This window comes from Muntiacus reevesi, chromosome 2 (assembly GCF_963930625.1).
Source record: "Muntiacus reevesi chromosome 2, mMunRee1.1, whole genome shotgun sequence".
NCBI lineage: Eukaryota > Metazoa > Chordata > Mammalia > Artiodactyla > Cervidae > Muntiacus > Muntiacus reevesi.
The window spans coordinates 204,241,429-204,266,552 of record NC_089250.1 but is presented as its reverse complement, the minus strand read 5'-3'; the positions used below and the strand labels follow the sequence as shown (position 1 = coordinate 204,266,552).

At 53.5% G+C, this 25,124-nt stretch overlaps 2 protein-coding genes across 8 annotated transcripts; one reads left to right on the top strand and one right to left on the bottom strand.

The window, feature by feature from the left end:
* Positions 1–1,743: 1,743 nt before the first annotated feature.
* Positions 1,744–5,738, bottom strand: TUFM (Tu translation elongation factor, mitochondrial). Its single transcript, XM_065924568.1, has 10 exons — positions 5,614–5,738; positions 5,316–5,510; positions 4,399–4,565; positions 4,071–4,175; positions 3,820–3,984; positions 3,555–3,687; positions 3,366–3,470; positions 3,100–3,251; positions 2,887–3,006; positions 1,744–2,126 (listed from the first exon to the last, which is right to left on the bottom strand). The coding sequence occupies exons 1-10, from the start codon at positions 5,654–5,656 to the stop codon at positions 1,953–1,955; spliced, it is 1,359 nt and encodes a 452-aa protein (XP_065780640.1). The 5' UTR covers positions 5,657–5,738; the 3' UTR covers positions 1,744–1,952.
* Positions 5,739–14,128: 8,390 nt separating this feature from the next.
* On the top strand, positions 14,129–22,878 carry SH2B1 (SH2B adaptor protein 1). 7 transcript variants are annotated; one of them, XM_065924563.1, is made up of 10 exons: positions 14,129–14,402; positions 16,512–17,536; positions 18,153–18,254; positions 18,501–18,592; positions 18,704–18,879; positions 20,463–20,666; positions 20,851–21,062; positions 21,198–21,425; positions 21,824–21,923; positions 22,107–22,247. In XM_065924563.1, coding segments are annotated over exons 2-10 (2,052 nt in total). In that variant the 5' UTR covers positions 14,129–14,402; positions 16,512–16,600; the 3' UTR covers positions 22,109–22,247. The 7 variants fall into 7 exon arrangements, with proteins under 7 accessions (XP_065780635.1, XP_065780632.1, XP_065780638.1 ...); XM_065924560.1 differs by lacking the exon at positions 14,129–14,402 and adding an exon at positions 14,475–14,585; XM_065924562.1 differs by lacking the exon at positions 14,129–14,402 and adding an exon at positions 14,652–15,185.
* Positions 22,879–25,124: the final 2,246 nt, after the last annotated feature.

Genomic DNA, 25,124 nt, shown 5'->3' with positions numbered 1-25,124 from the left:
TGGGCCACCTGAAATAAGGGCCAGGGTGGTGCACAGCTGAGAAGTCTTGGGTGTGGGTGAGAGCTATAGGATGAAGCTGCTAGTGAAAGGGGGGAGGGCTGGATTGAGCCAGCCTGAGGGAAGCAGGGGCTAGATTAGAAAGATGCAGGCCAGGTATGGGATGGAGAAACAGGCTTCAGGAGGTGTTCTTTAAAAACAGTTTGGAATTCTTTACTAGTAAGACCTGACATTCGTTTCTTACCTGTAAAGTGGAGATTTCACTGGTAGACGATGGGACTGATCTGTAGCCTCTAATTGGTTGTTAAAAGGGGGCAGGTTTGAGACTTCTCTGGTGGTCCAGTGGCTAAGATTGTGTTCCCAATGCAGGAGTCCCCGGGTTCGATCCCTGGTCAGGGAACTAGATCCCACATGCTGCAACTAAGACCTGGCGCAGCCAAACATTTTAAAAAAGCAGACTTGCGGTCCCAAGTGATAGAGCTCTCCATCTGGGGCTGGGAGGCCTTGATGGAAGTAGCAGCAGGAAAGCTTTCAGGTGGGCTCCGGATGTCTGCAGTGCAGATGGAAACCGGCTTCTGTAGTGCTGGAGACATACGTGATTGCAGGTGTTCCTGGGTAGCCCTCTTAATATTTGAAAGGGTGCCATTAATCCCTGCTGAATGCTACCTATGTTACTGGGGGTCATCCCAAAATCTCAGCATTTTACTCCCTGTGTATTTGATAAACAGACCTGTTCATTTTAAATCTCAGTAATTAACATTAAAAATGAAACTTTCATTCTATAATTTCTCACTCCTGTTTGGACTTAGGTCTAAAGGCAAAAGAGAATGCCCAGTATCAACTTTAATTAAGGGTAGCTAGACATGAACAGCCTGGTGACTACTCAGAGACTAGGCACCTAAACTGGGCCCAAGCTATAACCGTTTGACCAGTATCTCTAGGAATATCCAACATTTAGCCCGTTTTATGTAGCATTTTGCTAAGCAATCGAAATTAAGAGATGCTCCTTGGGAAGAAAAGCTATGACAAGCCTAGACAGCATATTAAAAAGCAGACTTGACTTTACAGGTCCATATAGTCAAAGCTATGGTTTTTCCAGTAGTTGTGTATGGATGTGAGAGTTGGACCATAAAGAAAGCTGAGCACCGAAGAATTGATGCTTTTGAACTATGGTGTTGGAGAAGACTCTTGAGTCCCTTGGACAGCAAGATCAAACAAGTCAATCCTCAAGGAAATCAGTCCTGAATATTCATTGGAAGGACTGATACTGAAGCTCCAATACTTTGGCCACCTGATGGGAAGAGCTGACACCCTGGAAAAGACCCTGATGCTGGGAAAGATTGAGAGCAGGAGGACAAGGGGACGACAGAGGATGAGATGGTTGGATGGCATCACCGACTCGATAGACACGAGTCTGAGCAAGCTCTGGGAGTTGGTGAACACGGAAGCCTGGTTTGCTGCAGTCCGTGGGGTCGCAGAGTCAGACAGCACTGAGCAACACACTGAACTGAACTGAAGCAATCATGCAAAGCTCACGGGGATAGCTTTCAGGCCTTTAGCTTCTCTACCTTCCTCATGTTGCCATAGCACTGCTTTAAGGCAAGAGCTCTTCCACCATGTACCAGAGGCTTGAGGCTAGAGAAGTTTTCTCAGTTCAAATGGCTCAGGGACCACTCCCAAGCTCATGTACCCTGGACTTCAGCTCCATTTCTATATCCCCCACTCTCCCACAGTACAAATGACACAAGACACACAGGCTAGCTTTCTATTCACAGAACAGTTTACTGACCTACCTCACCTGGCTGGCCACACGGCCCTTGGACCAGGGGAAGTATCAGTCTAGCTGTAATTTGGCTAGGCCACAGCCTCTGCCCTGCAAAGAAGGCCACAGAGGCAGGAGAGAACGCTGGCCAGTGTGGCCCTGAGCACAAGAGAGCCCCAGCAGAGGTCCAGACTCAACTCCACTTGATGTTCTTGTCCTCCTCGGTCATGGCTGGCGTGTCAGTGACGAGGCCGGTGCCGATGGTCCGGTTGCCATCCCGCAGGGTGAAACGCTGGCCTTTCTCTAAGATCATTGGTTGCCGCAAGATGAGAGTGAGTTTCAGGTCCTCCCCGGGCATGGCAAGTTCCTGAAAGGCAGAGACAAAGATCATGCATGATTGGTACCAAGGTTAAAGGTTATGGGAAAATGCAGCAGGGTGATTCTTTCTGGAGAAACTTCTGTCCCAGCTGTTAGGCACATGCAAACAGCATATGCAAAGGCAGAAAAGGACTGACTGGACTTCCTTGGGGTTCCAGTGGTTAGGAATCCGCCTGTCAATGTAGGGGACATGGATTTGATCCCTGATGTGGGAAACAAGATCCCACATGCCACGGGGCAACTAAGCCCCCGTGCCACAACTACTAAAGCCCATGTGCCCTAGAGCCTGTGCTCTGCAACAGGAGACGCCACCGAAATGAGGAGCCCATGCACTGCAACTAGAGAGGAGCCCCCACTCTCCCAACAAGAAAGCCTGTGCAGTGCAACGAAGACCAGGGCAGCCAATAAACAACTAAACTATAAAGATAAAAATAAAAAAGGACTAGCGATTAGCGTCTCTGTAAAGTTTTTCTTGAGAAAAAAATGTTTATAAAATTTTGGGTTATGCAGGTCTTGGGCTCAAGACTTCTTTTGAGTCTTTATGTAAAATACAGTGGAACTCTCTACTATAGGAACTCTGCTGGGGAATCTTTGCGGGTCAATGCTAACACAGCTAAGAAACCCTGGATGAGGATTCGTTCCACCTGAATCCACTGATCCGACCCTTCCATCACCAGCTCTCCCCCTACATCATCAGCCAGGCTTTCTTTACCAGGGAAACATCACCCCCGCTGTCACATACATCATACCTTCCCTGGAGGCAAGATGATCCGACAGGCCATGTCCCAAGTCAGGGAGAACATGACAGGCATGAAGTGGGATACAAAAGGTTTGTGGCGGCCACCCTCTTCCTTGCTGAGGATGTACACCTATGAGAGGGTACGAAAACATGGGCGGAGCTGGGCCTGGCTGGAAGCACTGACCCTCCACAGCGCCCGCCCATCATCACCTGGAGCCCTCACCTGTGCCTCCACCTTCTGGTGAGGCTGGATGGAACCTGGCTTGGCCATGACCAGGCCACGTCTCAGGTCCTCCCGCTTCAAGCCTCGGACCAGGGCCCCAAGGTTGTCACCCGCCTCTGCCCTATCCAGGCTCTTGTGGAACATCTCAATGCCTAAGAGAGGGGAGACACGCAGGAGAAAGGTGTGGGCAGAGGGAAGGAATGGGGGGGTCTGTGGGGGGGAGAGGTCATCCTGGAGGCTCGGGATCCCAAGGCCGCCTCCTGTACCTGTCACCACAGTGCGAATATTCTTGCTATGTCCCAGGAATTCACACTCGTCTCCCTTCTTCAAAATACCACGTTCGAGCGTGCCTGTCACCACTGTGCCCCGGCCTGGGAGGGAACGGGACAGGACATCAGGGATGCCGGATGAAGCGGCAGTGAGGGGAAGGGAGTGCGTGTGAGCCGAGTCCTCACCGGGGATCGAGTACACCGACTCCACGGGCAGCAGGAAAGGCTTCTCCAGGTCCCGGGTGGGTACCGGGATGTACGTGTCCACAGCATCCAGCAGCTTCTGCACGGACTTCAGGCCTAGTTCGGGGTCACGTTGCTATGAGTGGGAGGTGAAAGGACTCTGAAACTTCCATTCTGCTCCTCTTACTTGCCCAGAGCCAGGCCCCGGACTCAGAGCAGAGCTCTGGGTGTCCATCCAGCCCCATCCCCAGCCTGACACAGCCTTTACCTCAAGGGCACAGAGGGCAGAGCCAACGATGATCGGAGTCTCCTCCCCTTTGTAGCCAAACTCGGTCAGCAGTTCCCTGATCTCCAGCTCCACCAGCTCCACCATCTCAGAGTCCTGCACGGCGTCCGCCTTATTCACATACACCACCACATGCTCGACGCCAATCTGCAGGTGAGAAGGAGACACAGATGGTGTCCTGAATGGCCCAACACCCTCCGCCCCCTTCCACCCTTTCCCAGGCTCTTGAGTACCTGTCTGGCTAGCAGTAAGTGTTCTCGGGTCTGGGGCATGGGGCCATCATTGGCTGCCACCACCAGGATGCAGCCGTCGAGGGGGGCAGTGCCTGTGATCATATTCTGGGAAGAGAGACGAAAGGAAGCAGTGTAATTCCACGACCTCCTCCGTTCCCCAGCCACCTAGCTAAGCACAGACACTTCTTTACCACCTGCTGTGACTGGCCAGGTCCACAAAGCCAGGATCTCCAACCCATACACCTCAAATATCTTAACCTCCTCCCCACAATCCTAACGTTTTTCCTGAGGGGGGCAGTTCCCAAGCCCTGTCCCCAGCAGCTCTCACCTTAACGTAATCTGCATGACCGGGGCAGTCAGTGTGGGCATAGTGGCGGGCGGCTGTGCTATACTCCACATGAGCCGCGTTGATTGTGATACCTCGGGCTCGCTCCTCTGGGGCGTTGTCAATCTCTTCGTACTTCTTAAACTTGGCTCCACCTCCCTCCGCTAAAACTAAGGGAAGGAAGGGAACACACTTTTCAGCAAGGCCCTTTCTACTTTAGAAAAGGACAGTCTAGGAGAAGCAACCTTCCAAGACACCCTCCTTCAACTCCTGGGGCTAGTAACTTCAGGTCAGAAAGAAAGGTTATAGAGCCTCAAGGGCTAGCCCTGTGACTTCTCTAGGCTAACAGTTCTGCTTACAGGGCACCTTCCCAGGGCTGGAGGGAGGCCACTGGGGGGGCGGAGCGGAATCCCCCAACTTATCCATCAAAAAATTCGTGTTCACGGGAAATCTGTCTTCTGCATCCTGCAGTGTACTGACCGGCCAATTTCTGGCGCCTTGTGCCCTGCTAAGTCGCTTCAGTCGTGTCCGACTCTGTGCAACCCTATGGACTGTAGCCTGCTAAAACTAAGGGAAGGAAGTGAACAAACTTTTCAGCAAGGCCCTTTCCACTTTAGAAAAGGACAGTCTATGGACAGGCTCCTCTGTCCGTGGGATTCTCCAGGCAAAAATACTGGAGTAGACTGCCATTCCCTTCTCCAGGGGATCTCCCCGACCCCAGGGATCGAACCGGCGTCTCTTACGCCTAACCTGCATTGGCAAGCGGGTTCTTTACCACTAGCGCCACCTGGGAAGCCACCTGTCACAGTGGGGCCGCACTAAACACCTAAGCAGTTGCTCCGCGGGCCCCGCCTCCCTGGCTCCAAGTCCCACCTGCAGAGCAGGCGCTGCCGGAAGCCCCCCACCCCAACCCCACTTACTTTTCGTGATGGCCGCGGTCAGGGTGGTCTTGCCATGGTCAACATGGCCGATGGTGCCCACGTTCACATGGGGCTTGTCACGCACATAGGTCTTCTTGGCCTCCACAGCCAGGCCGCGGCACAAGATGGGCAGCGCCGGGGCCTTCAGCGGCCGCAAAAAACCTTGCAATAGTGGTGCCGGGCCGGTGCCGAGACCTGCCGGGGCAGATGCCTGGAGTCACGGCGCGGGTCTGAGCCCGGCCGCTCCCGACGACCCCCACGTGAACCCGGGGTGCCATGGCCCTCCCCTCCCCCTCACCGCTGAAAAGGGGCGTCGCGCGCAGCAGGGTAGCGGCCGCCATTGTGGTCGTACTGGCGCCCGTAGACAGCACCGGGCACGGGCGCCGGCGCGTGCAGTAGCGAAAGGGCAATTGCGGATGGACGTCGCTTCCGGCGGAAGTTAGGGCCGAGAGGGCAAGTCTGGGCGCCTCTAGCCTCCAGTCTCTATGGCCCTGTCAACTTCCGGGCGCGGGACGAACACGTCCAGGAAAGTACTGAGGGTGCTAAGGGTGGGGAAGCTTTCCAAAGAGCACTCCGATCTCGCGGGCTCAGGAGCCACGCAGTTCTCTCTGGTGGCGCCCGGGGGCGATGTGGAACATCTCATAGCGCGCCTACGCCCCCGAGGCTCATGGGCGTTGTAGTTCCCAGGGCTGCGAGCTGTGCTGGCACGTATCGTGGGAAGGCGAGGCCAGGTCCGGAGGGACGGTCCAGGCCTTCTTGAAGCAGAGGCAGCGGCCCCGGCGTGGATGACTCCGGAACGTCTTGGCCCCGAACCATTTGGAGTCCAGTCCGACCCGCCGGTTGGGTCAGGCGACAGATCTGGCGGCCTTGTGTCGCAGCTGGAGGTAGGACCAGCCGCTGCGGCCAGGCTGAGGAAGACTCTCCCGGGAACCTGTTGGGGGTGGGTCTCTAGTGTGACCCATCTCTCTTCTGAGCCTTTGTTTTCTTGTCTGTAAAGTGGGAATAGCATCTACTTCACAGGAAGACCCTGACATCTGGCTCTGAGAGGAAATGAGCTGGGCAAGAGACAGAAAAGGGGTCCAAAAGCCTTCCGGGTCCCACAGTCTTTGGGACCCTCCCCTGGCTCAAATGCCCTCCCCGCTGGCTCATAGCCTGCGGGGACAGAGTTTCCCGTCCACCCCTGTAGCCCCTCAGCAGGCCAGAGAGTAATTCTCTCGATCGTGGTTCTCCCCACCCAGTTTTACAGATGACCAGGTGAGGGACCAACTTCTTGTGCCTTTAAGGGCACCCTGAGTCTTCCTTGTTCCCGCTGTGTCCCTGGCACCTGCCACAGGGCGGGGCACTCAGTGAGTGCTCAATAAATGTCTGTTGACTGAATGAATGAGTGCAAGGATAGTAAATGACCTTTAACTTTCACATCCATCATCTCATCACCCTGGGATGATAATAGCAGCTGCTTAACCTTGATTAATGTTTCCGAAACTCATCAGCTCCTAAGACTCAGTTGATGGTGTCTGTTTCAAATAGATTCCTTAATTCCTCCCTTGGAGATTATGATTCAGTAGTGTCTGGGTACAGACAAGAAAACCATATTTATTTTTAACAAACACTCTTCTTAAACTCAGAGGAGTCTGGGGAATTCAGAGTTTTTTATAGTTCAGGCATTGTGCTTCATATTGCTTCACATTCAATATTGTCACATTCAGTGTTACCCTGTGTGATAGGACCCCATTTTATTAGTGAGAAAACTGAGCATCAAGGTAAACAAGGAACCCAACACAGCTAAACTCCAAAAAAGTGTGCACTTAGCCACTTCACCATTCTGTAACTTAACTGTCATTTTATAATGAGAAACTTGCTAAGACTTCTGTCTTCTTGGCCCTCTAAACCCATCAGCTTTGACGAGGAAGGGCTTGTACAATATGAAAGGGTTCTCCTTGTCCCCAACCTGAACCTTAGTCATTCCACTTCTAGAAATTTATCCTAAGACATTATCAGCCACCACCAGGATATGAAATATTGGGGGCTGGTACTTAAATTAATGCTTTCTTTTTTAGTGGTGCTATATTTATTTTAATGTGTATCAGTTTGAAAGAAAGGTTGGCATTGTAAATGTGTTTTTAAAAATGAGTCAGTTTAAAAAAACAACACTTGGTAGATAAAATGGGTGATATGAATATATGACAAATCTGGGGAAAAGTGTACATGAATAACTGAAATTTGCAAAATACAGTACTCAGAAAAGAGCCCAGAGGGAGAGAATTTTTTGTAGAGCTGTTGACTGTTGCACCCTGTGTCTTGATTTGCAGATAACAGAATTTACATGGGCTGGTTGGAAAAGAGGGGATTTGTGTCAAGGTGGTAGGCAGCTTACAGAATTGTGGGGTGGGCTGGAGAAATGGATCCTAAGCCATAGGTCTGATCTGACCTGATAAGAAAACTGCTTCTACCGCCACTGCCACCAGACACTAAATGCCAGGACTTAGACTTGTCTGCAACAGCGACTGCTCAGGGTCCTGAAGCTATTTCTACATCAAGAAAGTGATCTTTGGGACTTCCTGGTGGCCCAGTGGTTAAGAATCTGACTTCCAGTGCAGGGGACTTGAGTTCAATCCCTGGTTGGGGAACTAAAATCCTACATGCCGCAGGGCAACTGGGCCCATGTGCTACAACTACTGAGCCAGTGGAGTGCTCTGGAGCCTGTAAGCCACAACAAGGATCCCATGTGCCACAACTAAGACCCGACACAGCCATAAATGAATAAATATTTTAAAAAGAAGAAGGAGACACCGAGGAGACAGTCCACCTTCTGACTCTGGGAGTTGTTGTTCAGGATGGGAAGCCTGGAACTACCATGCCCATGATGCTCCCCATTCATGGTGAAGCCAAAATCCAGAAGTGGGCAAAGCGAAGAGGATCTTAGAAGTCTGGACTCTACATAGTGTGAGATGACAAGTATCTTTATTGTTTAAGCCAGATGGTGTCAGAGTTGTCTGTTACTTGCAACCAAATATACCCTAACAGATAAGTCTGCCTTACAGCACTTGGATGTATTTCTTGGTGTCACTTGTCTGAGACTAAGTGACTTGAGCAGGGTGAGGACTGGGCTTCTTTTATCTCCATATACTCTGTGCCTGGCCACAGCAGGCCTGTATGAATGTTTGCAGTTGAACTGTTCATGAGCCTTCCAAATTGAAGGGTGCTACCACTGTGATGCTATGAACCTAACATATCCCAAACAGGACACTTTGTTTCTCCCACACTCTCCTTACACATCTGAATAAATGGCACCACCTTTTCCTTTCCACCCATCCCCACATCTATCCATTACCCAGTCCCACTGGTTCTCTCTCCAAAATAAATCTCAATGTGACCGCTTCTCTCTCTCCACTGTCAACACTGTGGTTCAAACTGGGATCATCTCTTGCCTAAGTTACCTCATGACCTCTCCAGTGGGTCCTCCAACTTCTGTCCTTATTCCCAGTATCTGTCAAATCCATCTTCCACACAACCAGATCAGTCTTTAAAATGTGAACCGGAAATGAATCCTCCCTCAATGACTCCTTAGTACACGTGGAATAAAATCCAGCCTCCTACTTTAAATGGGTGAATTGTATGGCAGGTAATTTATATCTCAGTAAACCTATTATTAAAAAAAAAAAAATCCGATGTCCTCCCTGTGGCCTGTGATCTGGCATGGGCATGATCTAGCCCCTGCCCACCTCTCTGATCCCCATCTGGTACTTTCCTCTCACTCTCTCCAGCCACACTGGGCATCCTTCTGCTCCACAAACACCCCACGATTGCTTTTACCTCAGGGTCTTTGCAAATGTGCTTCTGTCTTCCTGAAATGTTCTTCCCTGGAGCTTTCCCCACGGCTTGTTCCTTCTCATCCTCCAACCTCACATGTCACCTCTTCAGACACCCTCTTACCAATGGCCTTCTTATTTTCTTCAGAGCACCTAAATATCCAAAATTATCTTAGTAGTTTGCTTGTTTGTTGGGTTTTGTTTTTTGTTATTTTTTTCTCTCTCACCAGCTCATGACACTAAGAGCTTATTTTTCATTTTAGGAATAGTGCCTAACACTTAGGGCAAGAAACATTTGTTGAAGGAAGAATTTGCTGAATCCTTTCAGTTGATCATTCAGTGAAGCATTGTGTTGGGCTTAAGTTTTTAAGTGTTTTCAGTGGAAAGCAAATTTTGTATTCACATTCATCTAAAAATACAAGTGAGTCACTGTAACTTCGGGGGCCTCTGCTTTATAAAATGGGGGTGAGTGAAGAGGTTAAACTTTATGACCTGTAAGGATTTTTTGTAGCTGTAACTTCTAAAAGGAGGTGGGGTCTGCTGTAATTGTAATGGGTTCTGGGCTGACCTATAACTTAGTGGCAAATTGGGGACTAGGACTTAGAGCTTTGTCCTTCGTACCACTCAACAGACTTATTGGAAGCTCAGGGGCATCCCTCACTCTTTTCACCACCAGCCAGCCTGGCAGAGTCTCCTCAGAAATCCCTCTGGATATTCTCCTTGGGATTAACCCTGCTGCACTGCCTTGGCCAGATCAGCATCTCCCCCCTCCTGGACCACTGCACCCATCTCCTCTCTATGTCGTCTCAACACTCCCCTACTGGCCCTGATTATCCTTCCAAACACAGAACTCCGATCACACTCATGTCACTCAGATGTGACTGGAGACATTCCAGTTGGAAACACTCTGTGAAGGTCACACAAAAGCTACTAAATAAAAGGCACTTGAGAGGCCGCCTAGGTGCATTGGCCTTGCATAGCTTCCTAGAGGAGGCTATACTTTGGAGCCTGAAACCAGAGGGAGGAAGACTGGCAGAACTGGGGGAAATTGCGTGTGTAATATCAGAGACAAACCTAAGTGAAGGTGGAATATTTTTGCTGTCAGAATGTTCTGATTAAGCAAAGCATGATTTGCTTGGAGGGGCAGGAAGTTCTGGCCAAAACACCAAGGCTGAATTTGACATCTCAGAAAAATGAGACATCTTCATCTCTTGGGGTAAGGGAGGGTCCAGATGACCTCCAGAAGAAGTAAGCAACCACTTCCCCCTCAGTGACAGACTCTGGTTTTCCTTTGAAGAACCACCCTCTGCAGTGCTCAGCCCATGGAGTTTGATTGCAGCTCAGCCCATTCCAAACTCAGATGATTGATCGGTCCATGATCCAGTGTTTACCAATCCACCTAATCTATCCTTCACAGTCACAATTGTCCATTCAGGATTAGTATTGTGTTTCAACCCCCAGTGGTGACCCGAAGTTCAGTCTGGCACTTACTGCCCAGAGTTAGCACAAGGTAAGGGCTCACTCCACAAGACTGCCCCCACTTCAGATGCCAGCTGCAAGTGGGGTCCCCTGGCCATCTATCCTTCATGCCAAGTGCCTACAGATCCGGGAGTGTCCATGAGCCCCCTAAGGTTTGATAATTTGCTAGAACAATTCATAGAATACAGGAAAGCACTATACTTACATTTTAGTACAATCACAATTACATTTTATAATTAAGGATACATCAGGAACTGCTAAATGAAGAGCTGCATAGGGAGAAGTCCTGAGGGTCCACATAGACCTGGGGCATATCACTCTCCCCACACATCAGTGTATTCACCAACAGAAGCCCCACTGAGCTTCAGTGTCCAAAGTGTTTATTAGGGGTTTCATCACTTAGGCACGGTGGAGTAAATCACTGCCGTGTGACTGAACTCAATCTTCAAGTTCCCTTCCCTCCCTGGAGATCAAACTGGCTCAAAATCCCAACCCTCTAAACATAAAGTTGGGGCTTCTGCTGACAAGCCCCCATCTTGAAGCTATGTAGAGGCTTGCCATTAGTCATTTCATCAGCAAAGACTCAGGTGTGATCGAATGGGCTCATAAGTAACAGACACTTCTGTCACTCAGGAAATTCCAAGAATTTTAAAAGCTCTGTGCTAGGAACCTGCAACAAAGACCAGACAGATTCTTTTATTATACAAAAGATGGGTACTGGGTGACCCAAGCTGAGCTGATGAGATGCAGCCCTATTGCACTTGAGCTAGAATTATTGGAAAAGCTGTGATCTATCTCTGCTGGGATCAGGAAGCGAGTAGAATGTAAGCTTGGAACTCTGGTGGCCATCTTGCTCCCTAGAAGGGGACAGTCTGCTTGAGAAGGAAGATAACCTAGAGGAAAGCAGAGCTAAGAGACAGAGCAAGTTCATATGGACCCTGTTTGAGGCTCTGGCTCCTGCCATATCTCATGTCATTCTATCTTTTGATATATATATATATTTTTGGCCATGCCACATGAGGTCTTTCTAGACCAGGGATGGAACCGTGCCCCCTGCAGTGGAAGCACGGAGTCTTAACCACTGGACTGCCAGGGAAGTCCATACCTCTTACTTTTTAATTCTGTAAACCAACAAACTCCCCCTCTTTTAGGACCTTAAATGGAGTAGGGGAGGCGGTGGTCCTATTACTTGTAGCTGAAAGCATCCTGAATATTACATCCCTTGTTCGTAAGAAGGAAGAAGTGTTTTGCTTTTCACATTAACAACTTGCTTAACCTGGGCTCTGGACCCATCCTTCCCCTGGGATGGTAATTGAAACTTCACTCCTTCAATTACCATCCCTTCTACTGGCTCCTTTCTCCTATGACTCCAAACATAAAATCCGGCTTCCCTCAGGATATAAACAAACAAGCAAACCTTTCCATCCTCTGCAACCCTCCATCTCTCCTTCCCTTTTTGGCCAAACTGTGTAGGACAACTCTTCACATTCCTACCCCCACTTGTTCACCTTCCATTCATCCCTCAGTCTGCTACCATTGGCTTCTGCTTCTTTCACTTCCCTAAAAATGACTCTCAACAAAGTCACTAAGCAATCTAAGTCAATGTTTTCTATGGGAGACAACAGCAATGCCCAGGCCCATGGATCCCTTATCATTTGTGTATGAAGTGTTTGCCCAAACCACCCCACCCCACCCAATTATGCTCATGCACACATACACATGCTCTATTACCACACCCCCTGGTCTTTGGTGTGTGTGGTTTTTTCAAACAATTAGACCTTCTAGATGTTTTTTCTTTTTCTTGAGAACTGTCCTGTCCTCAGGCTACTGGAAGCTTTGCCTTGATGAAGTGCCTGAGAATTGACATCTCCCAGGGGAAGCCCTAGTTAACAGCTGAAGAATGTTGCTACAGGAAAGGCCCAGCTCTCTTGTTTCTGGATAAATCTGAGTCACAACTTACATCCAGAACTTCCCTGAGGAATCAAGCTGAACTCCTCTCACATGTTCTCTGAGATCACATGTTCTCTTAGTTTCCTCTCCTGCCCCTCCCACTCCTTTACTAATTTCTCCTGGTAGCACTTAAAAAAAAAAAATCATTTGCACACAAATTCTCATCTCTGGGTGTGCTTCTTTAAAACCTGATCCAAAACATCATCCCGGCACTTTCTACTCTTTTTTTTTTTTGCCTGCCCGTTAAATGTGGTTTGTTTCCCAAAATTAAGTTCTAGGCCCTCTTCTCTCTACAGGTATTACCAGGACAATCTAAATCATGTCCATGGCTTTAACCACTACTTGTGTCTGATCACGACCGCACTGCTGAGACTGTTAGATCTCTCTTTGCTGGACAGCTCCACCTAGTTGTCCTCAGACATCTCTTACATCAATACAGTAAGTCACTAGGCACATGTGACTAATTAACTAAAAAGAAAACTTCAGTTCCTTAGTCACACTAGCCACATTACAAGTGCTCAAAACCCACATGTGGCTAGTGGCTACCACACTAGGCAGTCCTGATAGACAGCACTTCAGTCACTGCACAGTTTATTGGACAGTTTAGACAACACTTCCAAACCTAGTTCTTCATCACCAGCCCCTTTCCATATTCCTCACCTTGTCTCTCTTCTGGACAACAGTGGGCCAACTACAGAGAATGGGTGTGTGAACCTGTCAGGGAGCAGGGGGCTGATCACAGAACTAGAGTCCTTTCCACTGACATCTTCTGAACTGGAAAGATGGATGGAGAAAAACGGTGATGAAGACCTTAACAAAGGCCATCTGGTGAGCTGATGCTAATTCGGTTAGAGCTGAGGGAGAGATGGGGACTAAGACTGTGTTTCAGGAATAGCAAGTGATCCAAGCCAATCAGCTGAAGTCAGTTCTGGAAATTTTACTGCAAATCTCAGAGGAAAAACATGCCCCTAACAGTTTCTAGGCTATTAGGACTTAAGTTTGGAGCTGTAGAAATCTATCTTGCCACTAAGAGAGGCACGGGGAGAGCTCAGTCTAGAGGTGAACCACAGGTTCCTGATATCTTTTGGCCCTTTTATTCAGCTGTTCCTGAGGAAACTTGATCCATTCTTTTCAATGGCTTGAGTCCAAAGAGTCCCTTATTGCTTAGGCCAGTGGAGCTGGGTCAATGACAAGAGCTGAGTGACTAGACTCTCATCGTGCTCATGTTTTCAACTGCCCTCTACTACACCTTAATACCGTCTCAATTTCTATATTTGGCCTTGATGTCTCTCCTGAGCTCCAGACTGTGTCCACCTGTCTCCTGACGTCCCACAAACACGCCCAAAACTGACCTCATTATTCCTACCGCCCCCACTTCCATTTCCCAAGCTCTGAGATGGAATCTCCTGGAACCTCCAGTACTTTCGTCAAAGAAACCACCAAGGTCGTAAGTTCAGGCTCCGCCTCCTCCCAGGGCCTCACCAAGGTCACCCGCATCTTCCCTCCCCCAGCTCCTTGGGGGCGGTGTCCTCGAACCCCTCAGCGGCCCAGGACGGCGCTCTAGGCTGCGGCGGGCCGTTCAAAAAGCCTTCTCAACTCGCTGGTTTCCGGTACCTGGCTCCTCTAGCCTCCGTCAGGCCCTCGAGACTACTCCCCTAAAGTTCCTTCTCTATGGTTGACAGCTCCCCTTTGTCCTGACTTTCCTCCGGGAGGATGTTCTGGTAGGACCCAACCCCTTATGGCTGCTCCTGCCGACCCTGGTAGGCGCAGCTGGAGAAGTCACTGAGCCCTCCGAGACTCACATACTCTCAGCTCTGAAAGGGCTGCACGGAGTGGGAGGATGGCGGAAGTGAGTGTCAAGGTGCCCTTCCTTCTCCCCGCTCTTCTCTATGGTCGCTTCCTACGGTGACGGGAAAAAGGGGGTCCCGGCGCCTGCGCAGAACCGGGCTGGGAGCTAGTCGCGGAGGGGGGGTGGGGCAGGGAGCGGGAGCTGCCGCCGCCGCCGGAGCTAACCGCGGGGACCGAGATGCAGGTGGGACCGGAACCGGAACCCCCCTCTTCAAGTCCCTCTTCCCTCTCCGCGACCCGGCCCCGGCGTCTGCGAGGATCCCTGGGTGGGGGCGGGCGTGGGGGCTAGAGGCAGGAGGGGCGCTCGGCCCCGGAGAGTGCAGCAGACAGGGCTGCTTCCCTGGGGGCTGCGGCCCCAGGGAATGGGCGGGTAGAGGGTGTCCGGGGAGGAGGGTCGGGTCGGAGTGGATTGATCACCGGGTCCGGAGGGTTCGAGCCGGGAGCGGAGCCTGCACCCTCCACCACCCGCCCTTCGGGAAATATCAGAACTGAGCCAAGAGGCAGGTGCAGTGGGAAAATGTGTCTGAGTCCCGCTTGGCGAAAGAGAAACTGAGTCACCAGCTTAGGACCCGCAGGGTCAGCGGGCCTGAAGGGGGCTGGGTCTGCCTGTGGTGCAGAGGGTTGGGTGGGCCGCTGTGAGCTGAGGTGGCCTCTGCCTGGAGATTGGGCTCTCTGCTGTGTCTACACCTCTTGGCTCGGTTCCCCCGTGCTCCATGACTCTTTCATCTCCTGGCGTCCTTTCGTTGGTTTGGAATTGCCCCTATGGTTGGAGCCATCTGAGTGTGTAGGTCTAAGCCGAAGAGAAAGGGGAAGGGGCGGTGACCTGGGTCTGAACAGGAGTCTGGGGTTTGGGGAGATTTGCCTGAACTGCCTTCACCCCCTTCTTGGTGCCAGTCATCTTCAAGTATAACATGGGGGAGGACACTAACAGACGAGCCATGGGTGTATAAATTCCCTGCCCAGCTTTGCCACTTGCTAGTTCTAAGACCTTGGGAAGGCTCTTCCTTTTGCTGATTTCTCTTTGAGAAAATCAGAACCCCATAAAGATAGTAATAACGACTGTCATTTGTTGTGTGCTTACTTTGTGTCAAGCGGGACACGTCCGGTTTAATTCTCCCAACAGTTCTAGGGGTTAGAGATCATTAGTCCTGTTTTATAAATATGAAAACCAAAGTTCATAGAGGACGTGTAATTTGTTCAAGATCACCCAGCTAATAAGTGGCAATGATGGAATTTCGTCCTAAGTCTAACTCCAGAACCTATGGCCTTAACCACCAAGCTAACCAGCCTTTAGGGCACACTCCTCTGTGAGAGAAGAGGAAGGTGAGAAACCCAAGGCCCCAGCTCCCTGTTTTGTTTTACTTTGTGGCCAGCAAAGACTCGCCCAGACCCAGCCCACACGCTGCTGCTGCCTCTGGGCCCCAGACTGGAGGGCCACCCAAGAAGGGGGCTCTGGCCCTTCTAAGTCTCCTTCACGCAGTGCTTGGGTACTGGTCCCTGGGGTTGGCTTTCATTGATCTGTCCTTAGTGTGCAGCCTCCGTCCTCAGTGATGGGCCATGGGAGGCAGGGTCTCTTAAGCTCTGCAGGGCTGGCTCCCCTGCGAGCTAGGGCAGTGAGGGGCAGTGACTTGAGACTGGCACAGTCAGTGCCTGGGGACGAGGACTGTGCGGTGGGAAAGACTTGGAGTTCTGAAACTTTCTGAGCTCCGGGTTCCTCTTCTGTTAACAGAGGTTAAAACCTCCCGCAGGGAAAGGTAAGAACGGCAATTGGAAAGCAGGTGATAAATATCAAAGGATCATTTTAGAGAAGGGAGGGAACGTGGAAGAGATTCCTGTTTAGAGGAAGGCACTGTCCAGCCGTTCATCACACCTGGAGCTGAAACCAGGGAATGTGGATTGGGGAGGCAGCAGGAGGAGGGGTGCAGGCTAGACATTGGAGTGGGGGGTGGTTGATTGGCTGGGGCTTGTGGGGCGCAAGGACCTGGGGAAGGGCAGGGAGACAGTGTGGTGTGTGTCCCAGGTGCGCTCTAAGGAGTCTAGACCAGAGGAGGGGGTCTGACCCCGTCCCACCTCAGCAGTGACTCCATATATGTGCCTCTTCCTTCTGCAGCTGCTGCCGCTCACCCCGTGTCTTCTGGCCGCTTCCCTCTTTGCCGCCCCTCCCCACAGGCTCCCCATCTCCACCTCCTGGGGGCCATCATGAATGATGCCCCTTCCCCGGAGGATGGGGCCTCGCCCTCCCCTCCCTCGTTGCCTCCACCGCCTCCCCCGTGTTGGCGGGAGTTCTGCGAGTCCCACGCCCGGGCAGCCGCCCTGGATTTTGCCTGCCGTTTTCGCCTCTACCTGGCCTCTCACCCCCAGTACGCGGGGCCAGGGGCCGAGGCCGCCTTCTCCCGTCGTTTTGCCGAGCTCTTCCTGCAGCACTTTGAAGCAGAGGTGGCCCGGGCCTCTGGCTTCCTGTCGCCACCCCTCCGGGCTCCTCTGAGTCCTGGTGTAGAGGTCCCGCCACACGACCTGGCCCTTGAGAGCTGCAGGGCGGGCGGGCCCCTGGCTGTGCTGGGCCCTTCTCGCTCATCTGAGGACCTGGCCGGCCCCCTCCCTTCCTCGGTCTCTTCCTCTTCTGCAACCTCCTCGAAGCCGAAGCTCAAGAAGCGTTTCTCCCTCCGCTCAGTGGGTCGCTCGGTCCGCGGTTCGGTCCGCGGCATCCTGCAGTGGCGGGGGACCGTTGACCCGCCCTCTCCAGCGGGGCCCCTGGAGACGGCTTCGGGGCCCCCGGCGTTAGGTGGGAACAGCAACTCCAACTCCTCTGGCGGGGCTGGGACCGTCAGCAGGGGACTGGTCAGCGACGGGACGTCCCCCGGGGACAGATGGACTCACCGTTTCGAGAGGCTGAGACTCAGTCGGGGAGGGGGGGCCTTGAAGGATGGTACAGGCGTGGTGCAGCGGGAAGAGCTGCTGAGTTTCATGGGGGCTGAAGAGGCCGCCCCTGACCCCGCCGGAGTGGGCCGGGGAGGAGGGGCAGCGGGGCCTACCTCAGGGGGTGGGGGGCAGCCTCAGTGGCAGAAGTGTCGCTTGCTGCTTCGAAGTGAAGGAGAAGGAGGAGGAAGTTGGCTGGAGTTCTTTGTACCCCCCAAGGTGAGGCCCAGCGGAGGTGGGGCGGCTGGGAGCAAGGGGTTGAGCAACCAGGGTGGTGGCTTGGCCCCCATACCGAGCTTTGCTTACTTGTTTTGTTGTTTGTTTGTTTGTTTTTTTAATAATTTTTATTTATTTATTTGGCTGTGCTGGGTCTTCGTTGCTGCGTGGACTTTCCTCTGGTTGCGGCAGATGGGGGCTGCTACTCATTGTGGTTTGCAGGCTTCTCACTGCAGTGGCTTTTCTCATTGCGGAGCACGTGGCTCTAGAGCGCTCTGGCTTCCGTAGTGTTGGCTTGTGGGCTCTAGAGCACAGACTCAGTAGTTGTGGCACATGGACTGAGTTGTCCCGCAGCATGTGGGATCCTCCCGGACCAGGGATCGAACCTGTGTCTCCTGCACTGGCAGGCGGATTCTTTACCACTGAGCCATCTGGGAGGGCCTGGGTTTCTTAAAGCTAGCCCCTGACTCTGGGTTAGTCGCCATGGGCAGGACAAAGAAAGCAGTGTTATTTGTCTCACTCCCTTTGGGTGTGGAAGGAAGGCCGAATCTCTGGAGGGCGGGGAAGTGTTGTCTCTCCAACACCAACAGTCTGGGTCTTGTTCTCTCTTGCGACCTAGGCGTCTCGGCCTCGATTGAGCATTCCCTGCTCCACCATCACCGACGTGCGGACGACCACAGCCCTGGAGATGCCTGACCGGGAGAACACCTTTGTGGTTAAGGTAGGACGCCTGGGCTCCCTGCCTTCTCGGAGCACTCATGTTAGAGAGAAAGCTCTTTTCCGACATTGAAGCAAGGGATACATGTGCAAGGAGGGGCACGGATGCCAGGTGCCTTGAGAATGTGTCCCCAGGGCGGCAGCTTTTCTGGGAGGAGGGGTGAGCAGGAGGATGTCCTTGTTGCTGTCAGGGGTGCATTAAGGCCTCGAGACCTAGAAGTGGCCTGTGGACCTCCTCTCGTCCCCATAGGTGGAAGGCCCCTTGGAGTACATCCTGGAGACAGCCGATGCGCTACACGTGAAGGCCTGGGTGTCTGACATCCAAGAATGCCTGAGTCCGGGGTGAGGAGCCCGACTTCTGCCACTGAGGGGCCTAGGGGTGGGGGTGGGGAGCAGCTGTCTGCCTCTCCGCCGTGACTTGTCCTCCCAGCACCGTTTTCACTGTCTCTGCAGACCCTACCCTGCTACCAGTCCACGCCCCATGACCCTCCCCCTAGCCCCTGGGACCTCCCTCCTGACACGGGAGAACACAGACAGCCTGGAGCCGCCCTGCCTGAACCACTTGGAGAGTCTGCCCAGCCAGGGCCTGCTGCTGGGGCCCAGTGAGAGCAGCAACCGCCTTTCGCAGGGTAAGGGTGGGGCCTTAGAGAGCTGAGGACCCTGGGATCTGTTATATAAGCCCCCCGGCCGGCAGGCCCGGGCCCTAGCCCTCTCTCCAGGTTCTGCTGTGCACCTCAGCTGCCACCCACCAAACATCTGACTTCTGTCCCTGAACAGGCCCAGCCACGGTTTACCAGTTAGAACTGTCGTCATCACCACCCCGACCCAAGCCAGCCCTTCTCCAGCCTTCTATCCCCGCCCCCGTCACCTTTTCCATAAGCCTTGTGCTGGCCACTGCTCTGGCTGGAGATAATGGTTCTCTTGTCCAGGCTCGCAGAACACTGTGCACATCTTTGTTGTATTCTTACTCTGCACCCCATACATATGTTGATGGTACTAGGATTTCTTTTGAGTCCCAACTTTTAAACACATACATACGCTGCCCGCACACATAAACACAAAAGGATGTATCTACCTGGCCCCAGCTCACCTTTCTAGACTCCACTACACTCTTCTGATCGTCCATTCCGAGCTTCAGTTTCGCTGTGCCTTGCACACATCCTGTGTGCAGTGAGTTAACAAATGGATTAAAGAATCTAGGGGCCAGAATGGACCTTACCGGGTCATCAATTCTGATCTCCTCATTTCTCAAGCAGCTAAGAGCAGAGAGGAGAAATGGCTTTTCTGAGGTCATCCGAGGATCACTGACGCAGGCTATGCCAGCTTGTTCCTGAGCCACAGCGCCCTGCACCCCGCATATTCCTGTCCTCTGAGCACTAATACGTACAACACGCCTATAGGCTCCTGCCTGCTGCTCAGCAGACACTCAGCAACTCCTAGTACATCCTCAGCCCTGTGCTCGGCTTTGGGCGAGATGAGGAGCTCAGAGCTGCCCTGTGGGCCCACGGTCTAGCTGAGTTGACATCACTCCTTCTCAAAACCTGAGCTCCCACCTGGTGAGCCTGAGCAGCACCAGCAGGAGGCCTTGGGAACTCAAGAGGAAGAGAATCAGGGGAGGTGGGATAGATGGGGAATCCCGCACAGGGGAGGAGAAGAGAATGTGGCTTGGAGAAAGGAGATGGCAAGAGCAGAGACCTGAGGTGGGGAGAGCCCTGGACATTGAAAAAGTTGGGGGGATAATTGGGCTAAATCAGAGGACACAAGAATACAGGTTAACATGAAGATCAGGTTGGTTAGGTTGAGAGAATTCACAGGAGAATCTTTGACGCCCCTGAGAGTTGAGGGCTTTGTGCTATAGGCAAGGAAAGTACCTATTTTTAATGTGAAAGTATTTGAGGGGTTCTGCCCCCCACAATTCTGCAACTATAGAGTTGCTGTAATTTCAACTGTTGATTCAGAAGAGATGTGGGCACATTTGGATTCTAAGACCTTGTTGGAATCACTGCAGCCCTTTCAGCAGCGTGTGAAGCATAAGTTAGGAGCCACCGACGAAAACCATCAGGCTCAGCGGCTGAAGAAAGAGCCAGCATTTCGGCCAACTGACGTCAGTGCCCACAGGGTAGCCTGGCTGCTGGGGAAGTGGGTCTGGCAGACCAGTCCTCCCAAAAAGAAGCTTCAAGTTCTCAGTTTTGCTCTCCCCTTTTTCTTCCAGGGGCCTACGGGGGCCTGTCAGATCGCCCCTCAGCATCCATCTCCCCCAGTTCCGCTTCTATCGCCGCCTCCCATTTTGACTCAATGGAACTACTTCCCCCAGAGTTGCCCCCCCGGATCCCCATTGAAGAGGGACCCCCAGCAGGGACCGTTCATCCGCTTGCAGCCCCTTACCCACCCCTGGACACTCCGGAAACAGCCACAGGTACCAGAGGTGTGAGTGTGTGTGCTTCCAGGCCTGGTGCCCACCCGCCTCATCTTGGGATCCTCAGGGGTCCGACCGGGGGGTCTCGGGAGCGACCCATGAGGGAAAAGTAAGGCTTCTCTTCTCCTTCGGATTGGGATGGCTTCCCTGACACCCAGTTTCCTTCCCTCTCTCTTTCCTGAAGGGTCCTTACTGTTCCAAGGAGAGCCAGAGGGAGGCGAGGGGGACCAGCCCCTTTCAGGGTATCCTTGGTTCCACGGGATGCTCTCTCGACTCAAGGCCGCCCAGCTAGTGCTGGCTGGAGGCACTGGCTCCCACGGGGTTTTCCTGGTACGTCAGAGTGAGACGAGGCGGGGTGAATATGTCCTCACTTTCAACTTCCAGGGCAAGGCCAAGGTGAGTGCCTGAGGAGGAGGCTCCATTGCAGGCAGTGGGCCTGCCGGTCGAGTGGCAGAATGCTGCCTCGGGGAGGAGGGTTCTATGACTGGTAGGGCTCAGGCTCCCGTTTTATCCCACTCTTCCCGCCCTCAGCACCTGCGTCTGTCGCTGAATGAGGAAGGTCAGTGCCGGGTCCAGCACCTGTGGTTCCAGTCCATCTTTGATATGCTTGAGCATTTCCGGATGCACCCCATCCCCCTGGAGTCTGGAGGCTCCAGTGACGTTGTCCTTGTCAGCTATGTCGTGTCCTCCCAGCGACAGCAGGGTGAGCAGAGCAGGTCTGCAGGGGAGGAGGTGCCCGTGCACCCAAGAAGTGAGGAGGTGTGTGTGCCAGCAAGACGGGGTGGGGGGCCCAAGGAGGAGAGCGGGGGCAGAGGAGGTGCCTGTGTGTTGGGTCTCTCGGGGGAAAGGAGCCCATGGGGACGTAGGAAGTCAGTGGGCTCCGTGCTGGAGCCGGGAGGAAGTGGAAAACTGGGTTTCGTGCATTCCCATTCCATCGGCCCGTCTGTTCCATCGTCTGTCTGTCTCCTAGACGCGTCCTCCCTGGCCTTGTCTTTGCCTTCCATCACAGCCTCGCCTTGGGCCTGCCCTTCTTGGGGGTGCTCGGTCTGATCCCCCTCCCTCCTCCCTTGATGTCTGATGTCCCTGTCTGATCTCTCCCTTTTCCCCACCCCCAATGTCCCATCTGTCCCCACGTTGCCCCTCCCCTACCCCCCCAGGCCGGGAGCAGGCCGGGAACCATGCAGGGGTGTGCGAGGGAGATCGATGCTACCCCGATGCCTCCTCCACCCTCATGCCCTTCGGAGCGAGTGACTGTGTGTAAGTGTGGTCCTCCTCTCACCACCGCCCATGATCCATCTTCCATGGATGGGGGGATTGCTCAGGAGATGGGATCTGGGGGAGATAGCACATGGCTCCGGGGAGGGGATGAGCGAAGGGGAGGCTGCTCCAAGAGCTTGCCTCCCTCCACCATCAGTCTGTCTTCTTACCATTCCTATCCAGAATCGAGCACCTCCCATGACCCACCCCAGCCCCCTGAACCCCCTTCATGGACAGATCCCCCACATCCTGGGGCAGAAGAGGCGTCGGGGGCGCCAGAAGTGGCGGCAGCAGCAGCCGCAGCAGCCAAAGAGAGGCAAGAGAAAGAGAAAGCGGGCAGCGGAGGGATCCAGGAAGAGCTGGTCCCCGTGGTTGAGCTGGTCCCCGTGGTTGAATTGGAAGAGGCCGTAGCCCCAGGCACGGAGGCCCAGGGAGTCGCTGGATCTGCTGGGGCCCCTGGGGTGACCCTGATGGTGCAGCTCCAGCAGTTACCACTAGGGGGCGACGGAGAAGAAGGGGGCCATCCCAGAGCCATAAATAACCAGTACTCCTTTGTGTGAGACGCCCTACCCCACCCTCTCTCCTCTTGCTCCCCAGCCCTCGGTTGGTGAGATCGGGGCTGGGCCGAGACACAGGAGCGGTGGGAATCCCCTCCCCACATGCTTCCTGACCCTTGACGGCCAAGGGCATATTTGTTGGTACAAAAAGGTTCAAGAGCCCTAACTCCCCAGTTCGTACACTACAGGTGCCCCATCCCCTGGGCAGGGGATTCAGGCGCCATTACCTCCCAAAGGGGCTCTTATGGTCAGCCCCATCCCTGGGGGCCATTTCCCCATTAACCACCCCTCAGCCCAAGGAAGGGTGAGGGGGAAGGGCTGTCAGTTATGTTAAGGTTGTTGTTCTTGTTGTTTTAAACAAAATGGAGAAGCATAAATAAATAAAAGGGTTTATCTCAGTTCCATTGTGACAGCTGTGGCCAGTGTTTGCAGTGAGGGGCTGGAACAGGCGGGTCAGGAAGGTAGCCCACTCAGTGTTGCCAAATTCAGAGCTGAGAGGCCAGAGGCTTGGGTCAGCTTGAGTCCCTGTTGCTCCCAGACTTGAGCTTTTGACCCATTGCTCCCCAGGGGACTGTCCTGTTTCTTGAGGGTTAAGTGCAGAGCCAAATGGTGCTTCTTGGGGTCTCCAGCCAAGTTTGCTTAATGGGACAGGACTGTCAACAGCAGGATCGATGATCTCCAATCAGTTCAGACCTTCCTGCTCTGAATTCTTCAGTTGAGTCTTCCTACCCTGGGGAGGAAGCAGGCTGGGGGAGGTTGTAAGGGGCTGGGCAAGGGGCACGATGGCTGTGTTGGGAGAGGTTGAACGTGGCCACCACAGCCTAGTTGCAGAGGGGCCCAGGGGCAGGCTGACCCGCCCCCCTTCTCAGAGCCAAGCTGGAAAGCTGAAGGCTGGATGATAAAAGAGTGCTGGCTTCCACTCTTGCCTTTGCTTCTCATTTGCGGTGTGTCCTGGGCAAGGTGTAACCTCTCCAGACCTCAGTAGCCTCATCTGTAAAATGGGAAGGTTCATCTAGGTTGAAGCCGCTGACATGGTTTACTTGGTCTGGATGGTGTTTCCATTGGAACTTCACATGAAAGTTCAGATCACTGGTTCTTCCCAAAACTCAGGAGATCCAGCCTCACCTGGTACCCGCCTTCCCCATCCACTCCATGCCCACCGGCCCACTTTACTCACAGGAGGCACATGGCTGAGTCTGTGAGCGTTTGAATTTGCGACGTCTCCCTCTGCTCACTGTACCCCTCCCCCCACAGCACCTAGTCTCTGCTCTCTGGTCTCTGGACTGAATTGTGGCTGTGCCCTCCTCCAACTGAGGGCACCCCAGGCTTCCCAGCTCCGCAGGTGCCAACAAGGAGGAGCCAGGTTCTGAAGAATCCCACCTGTTCTGTTGGCCCTCTCCCTCCCCCACTTCCATCCGGCTGAACCCCTTCCCATTCTGCCTCCCACTTCCCCTCCCTCCCGGGCAGTGTGGAGGCTCCACGCTCACGCCCCTCAGCCTCTGCCCCCACCTCCAGGAGGCCCTACCCATGCTCATGACCTTGCTATTCTGGGCCTTGCGTCCTGTAGGGAGATGGACAGGAGACAGCTGGGCTCACGGGCCACCCAGCCTGGGGGCTCGCCGAGGGAAGCTCTTCTGGTTTGGTCTCATCCCTGGGGCTCCCCCAAACCTGGGCCTCTGGAGCCTGGGGATAGAATTGGCCTTGCAGAGGGAGGGGGATGGACTGGGGATCTGGATGCTGTGTTCTCAGAGTGAGGTGGTGAGAGAAGGCTGTGGCGCCCCAGGGTAAGCAGGAGCTCATCCTCTTAATCTAGCAGCAACTGGTGCTGCGAGGCTCCCCCTCCCCCCACCCCACCCCCCAAACCCTGCCAGCCTCAGGGCCTTGCTTTCTGAAGGGGGGTGGGTGAAGGGTACCAGGACCCCTGAGCTCCCCCTCCCCCACCCCAAGATGTGCAAGTCTTGGCTGGAGGAGCCTAGGAAACTGTTTCCCTCTAAGCCTGTCTACGGATGTTTCGGCCAAAGTTCTGAACTGATGGGGAATGGCCATGTGCCTCAGTGGTCCCTTAGAAGTCCACCACTCCCGTTCTCAGCCCCAGCCCTCAGGATGGGATGAACACCTTCCAACTCTGGGCCTGGAGACCCTGGCGTAGTGGTGTGTGTGTGGGGGTAGTGCTCCAAGAGATGCGCCTCCATCCCAGTTCACACCCAGCCTCCCTGACGGTGATCCTTTTGCAGTTCTTGGCTGGTGGCTTTCCCTTCCTGGCTGCCGTTTCCCCTCTGAGAAGTTGGGGGAGGCAGAAGTGAATAACCTTAAAGTGCCTTGTTGGCAGCGGTGCCCTGTAAAGCCTGCGTCCTTCCCTCAGCCTCATGTTCTGAGTCCCTTGAAGCCACGATCTGTCCAGTCTTCTCCCCCTTCTCCATGTTTGGGCATTCCTGCTCCTTTAAGACAGTGGCCCTGTCACTCCTCCAGGTGGTGGCAGGGTCAGGCCAGCCAGCTCCGAAAGGCTTGATACTGGCCTAAGAAGGTGGGTGCTCAGCCAGGTGGAGGCGCCTGGTGATGTGACCCCCAGCACGCATACCCCCTTGTCTGTGCCCCCCAAACTCCCCCAGGTCACCGCAGGAGTCTGCTTCCGGGAGGGATTTAT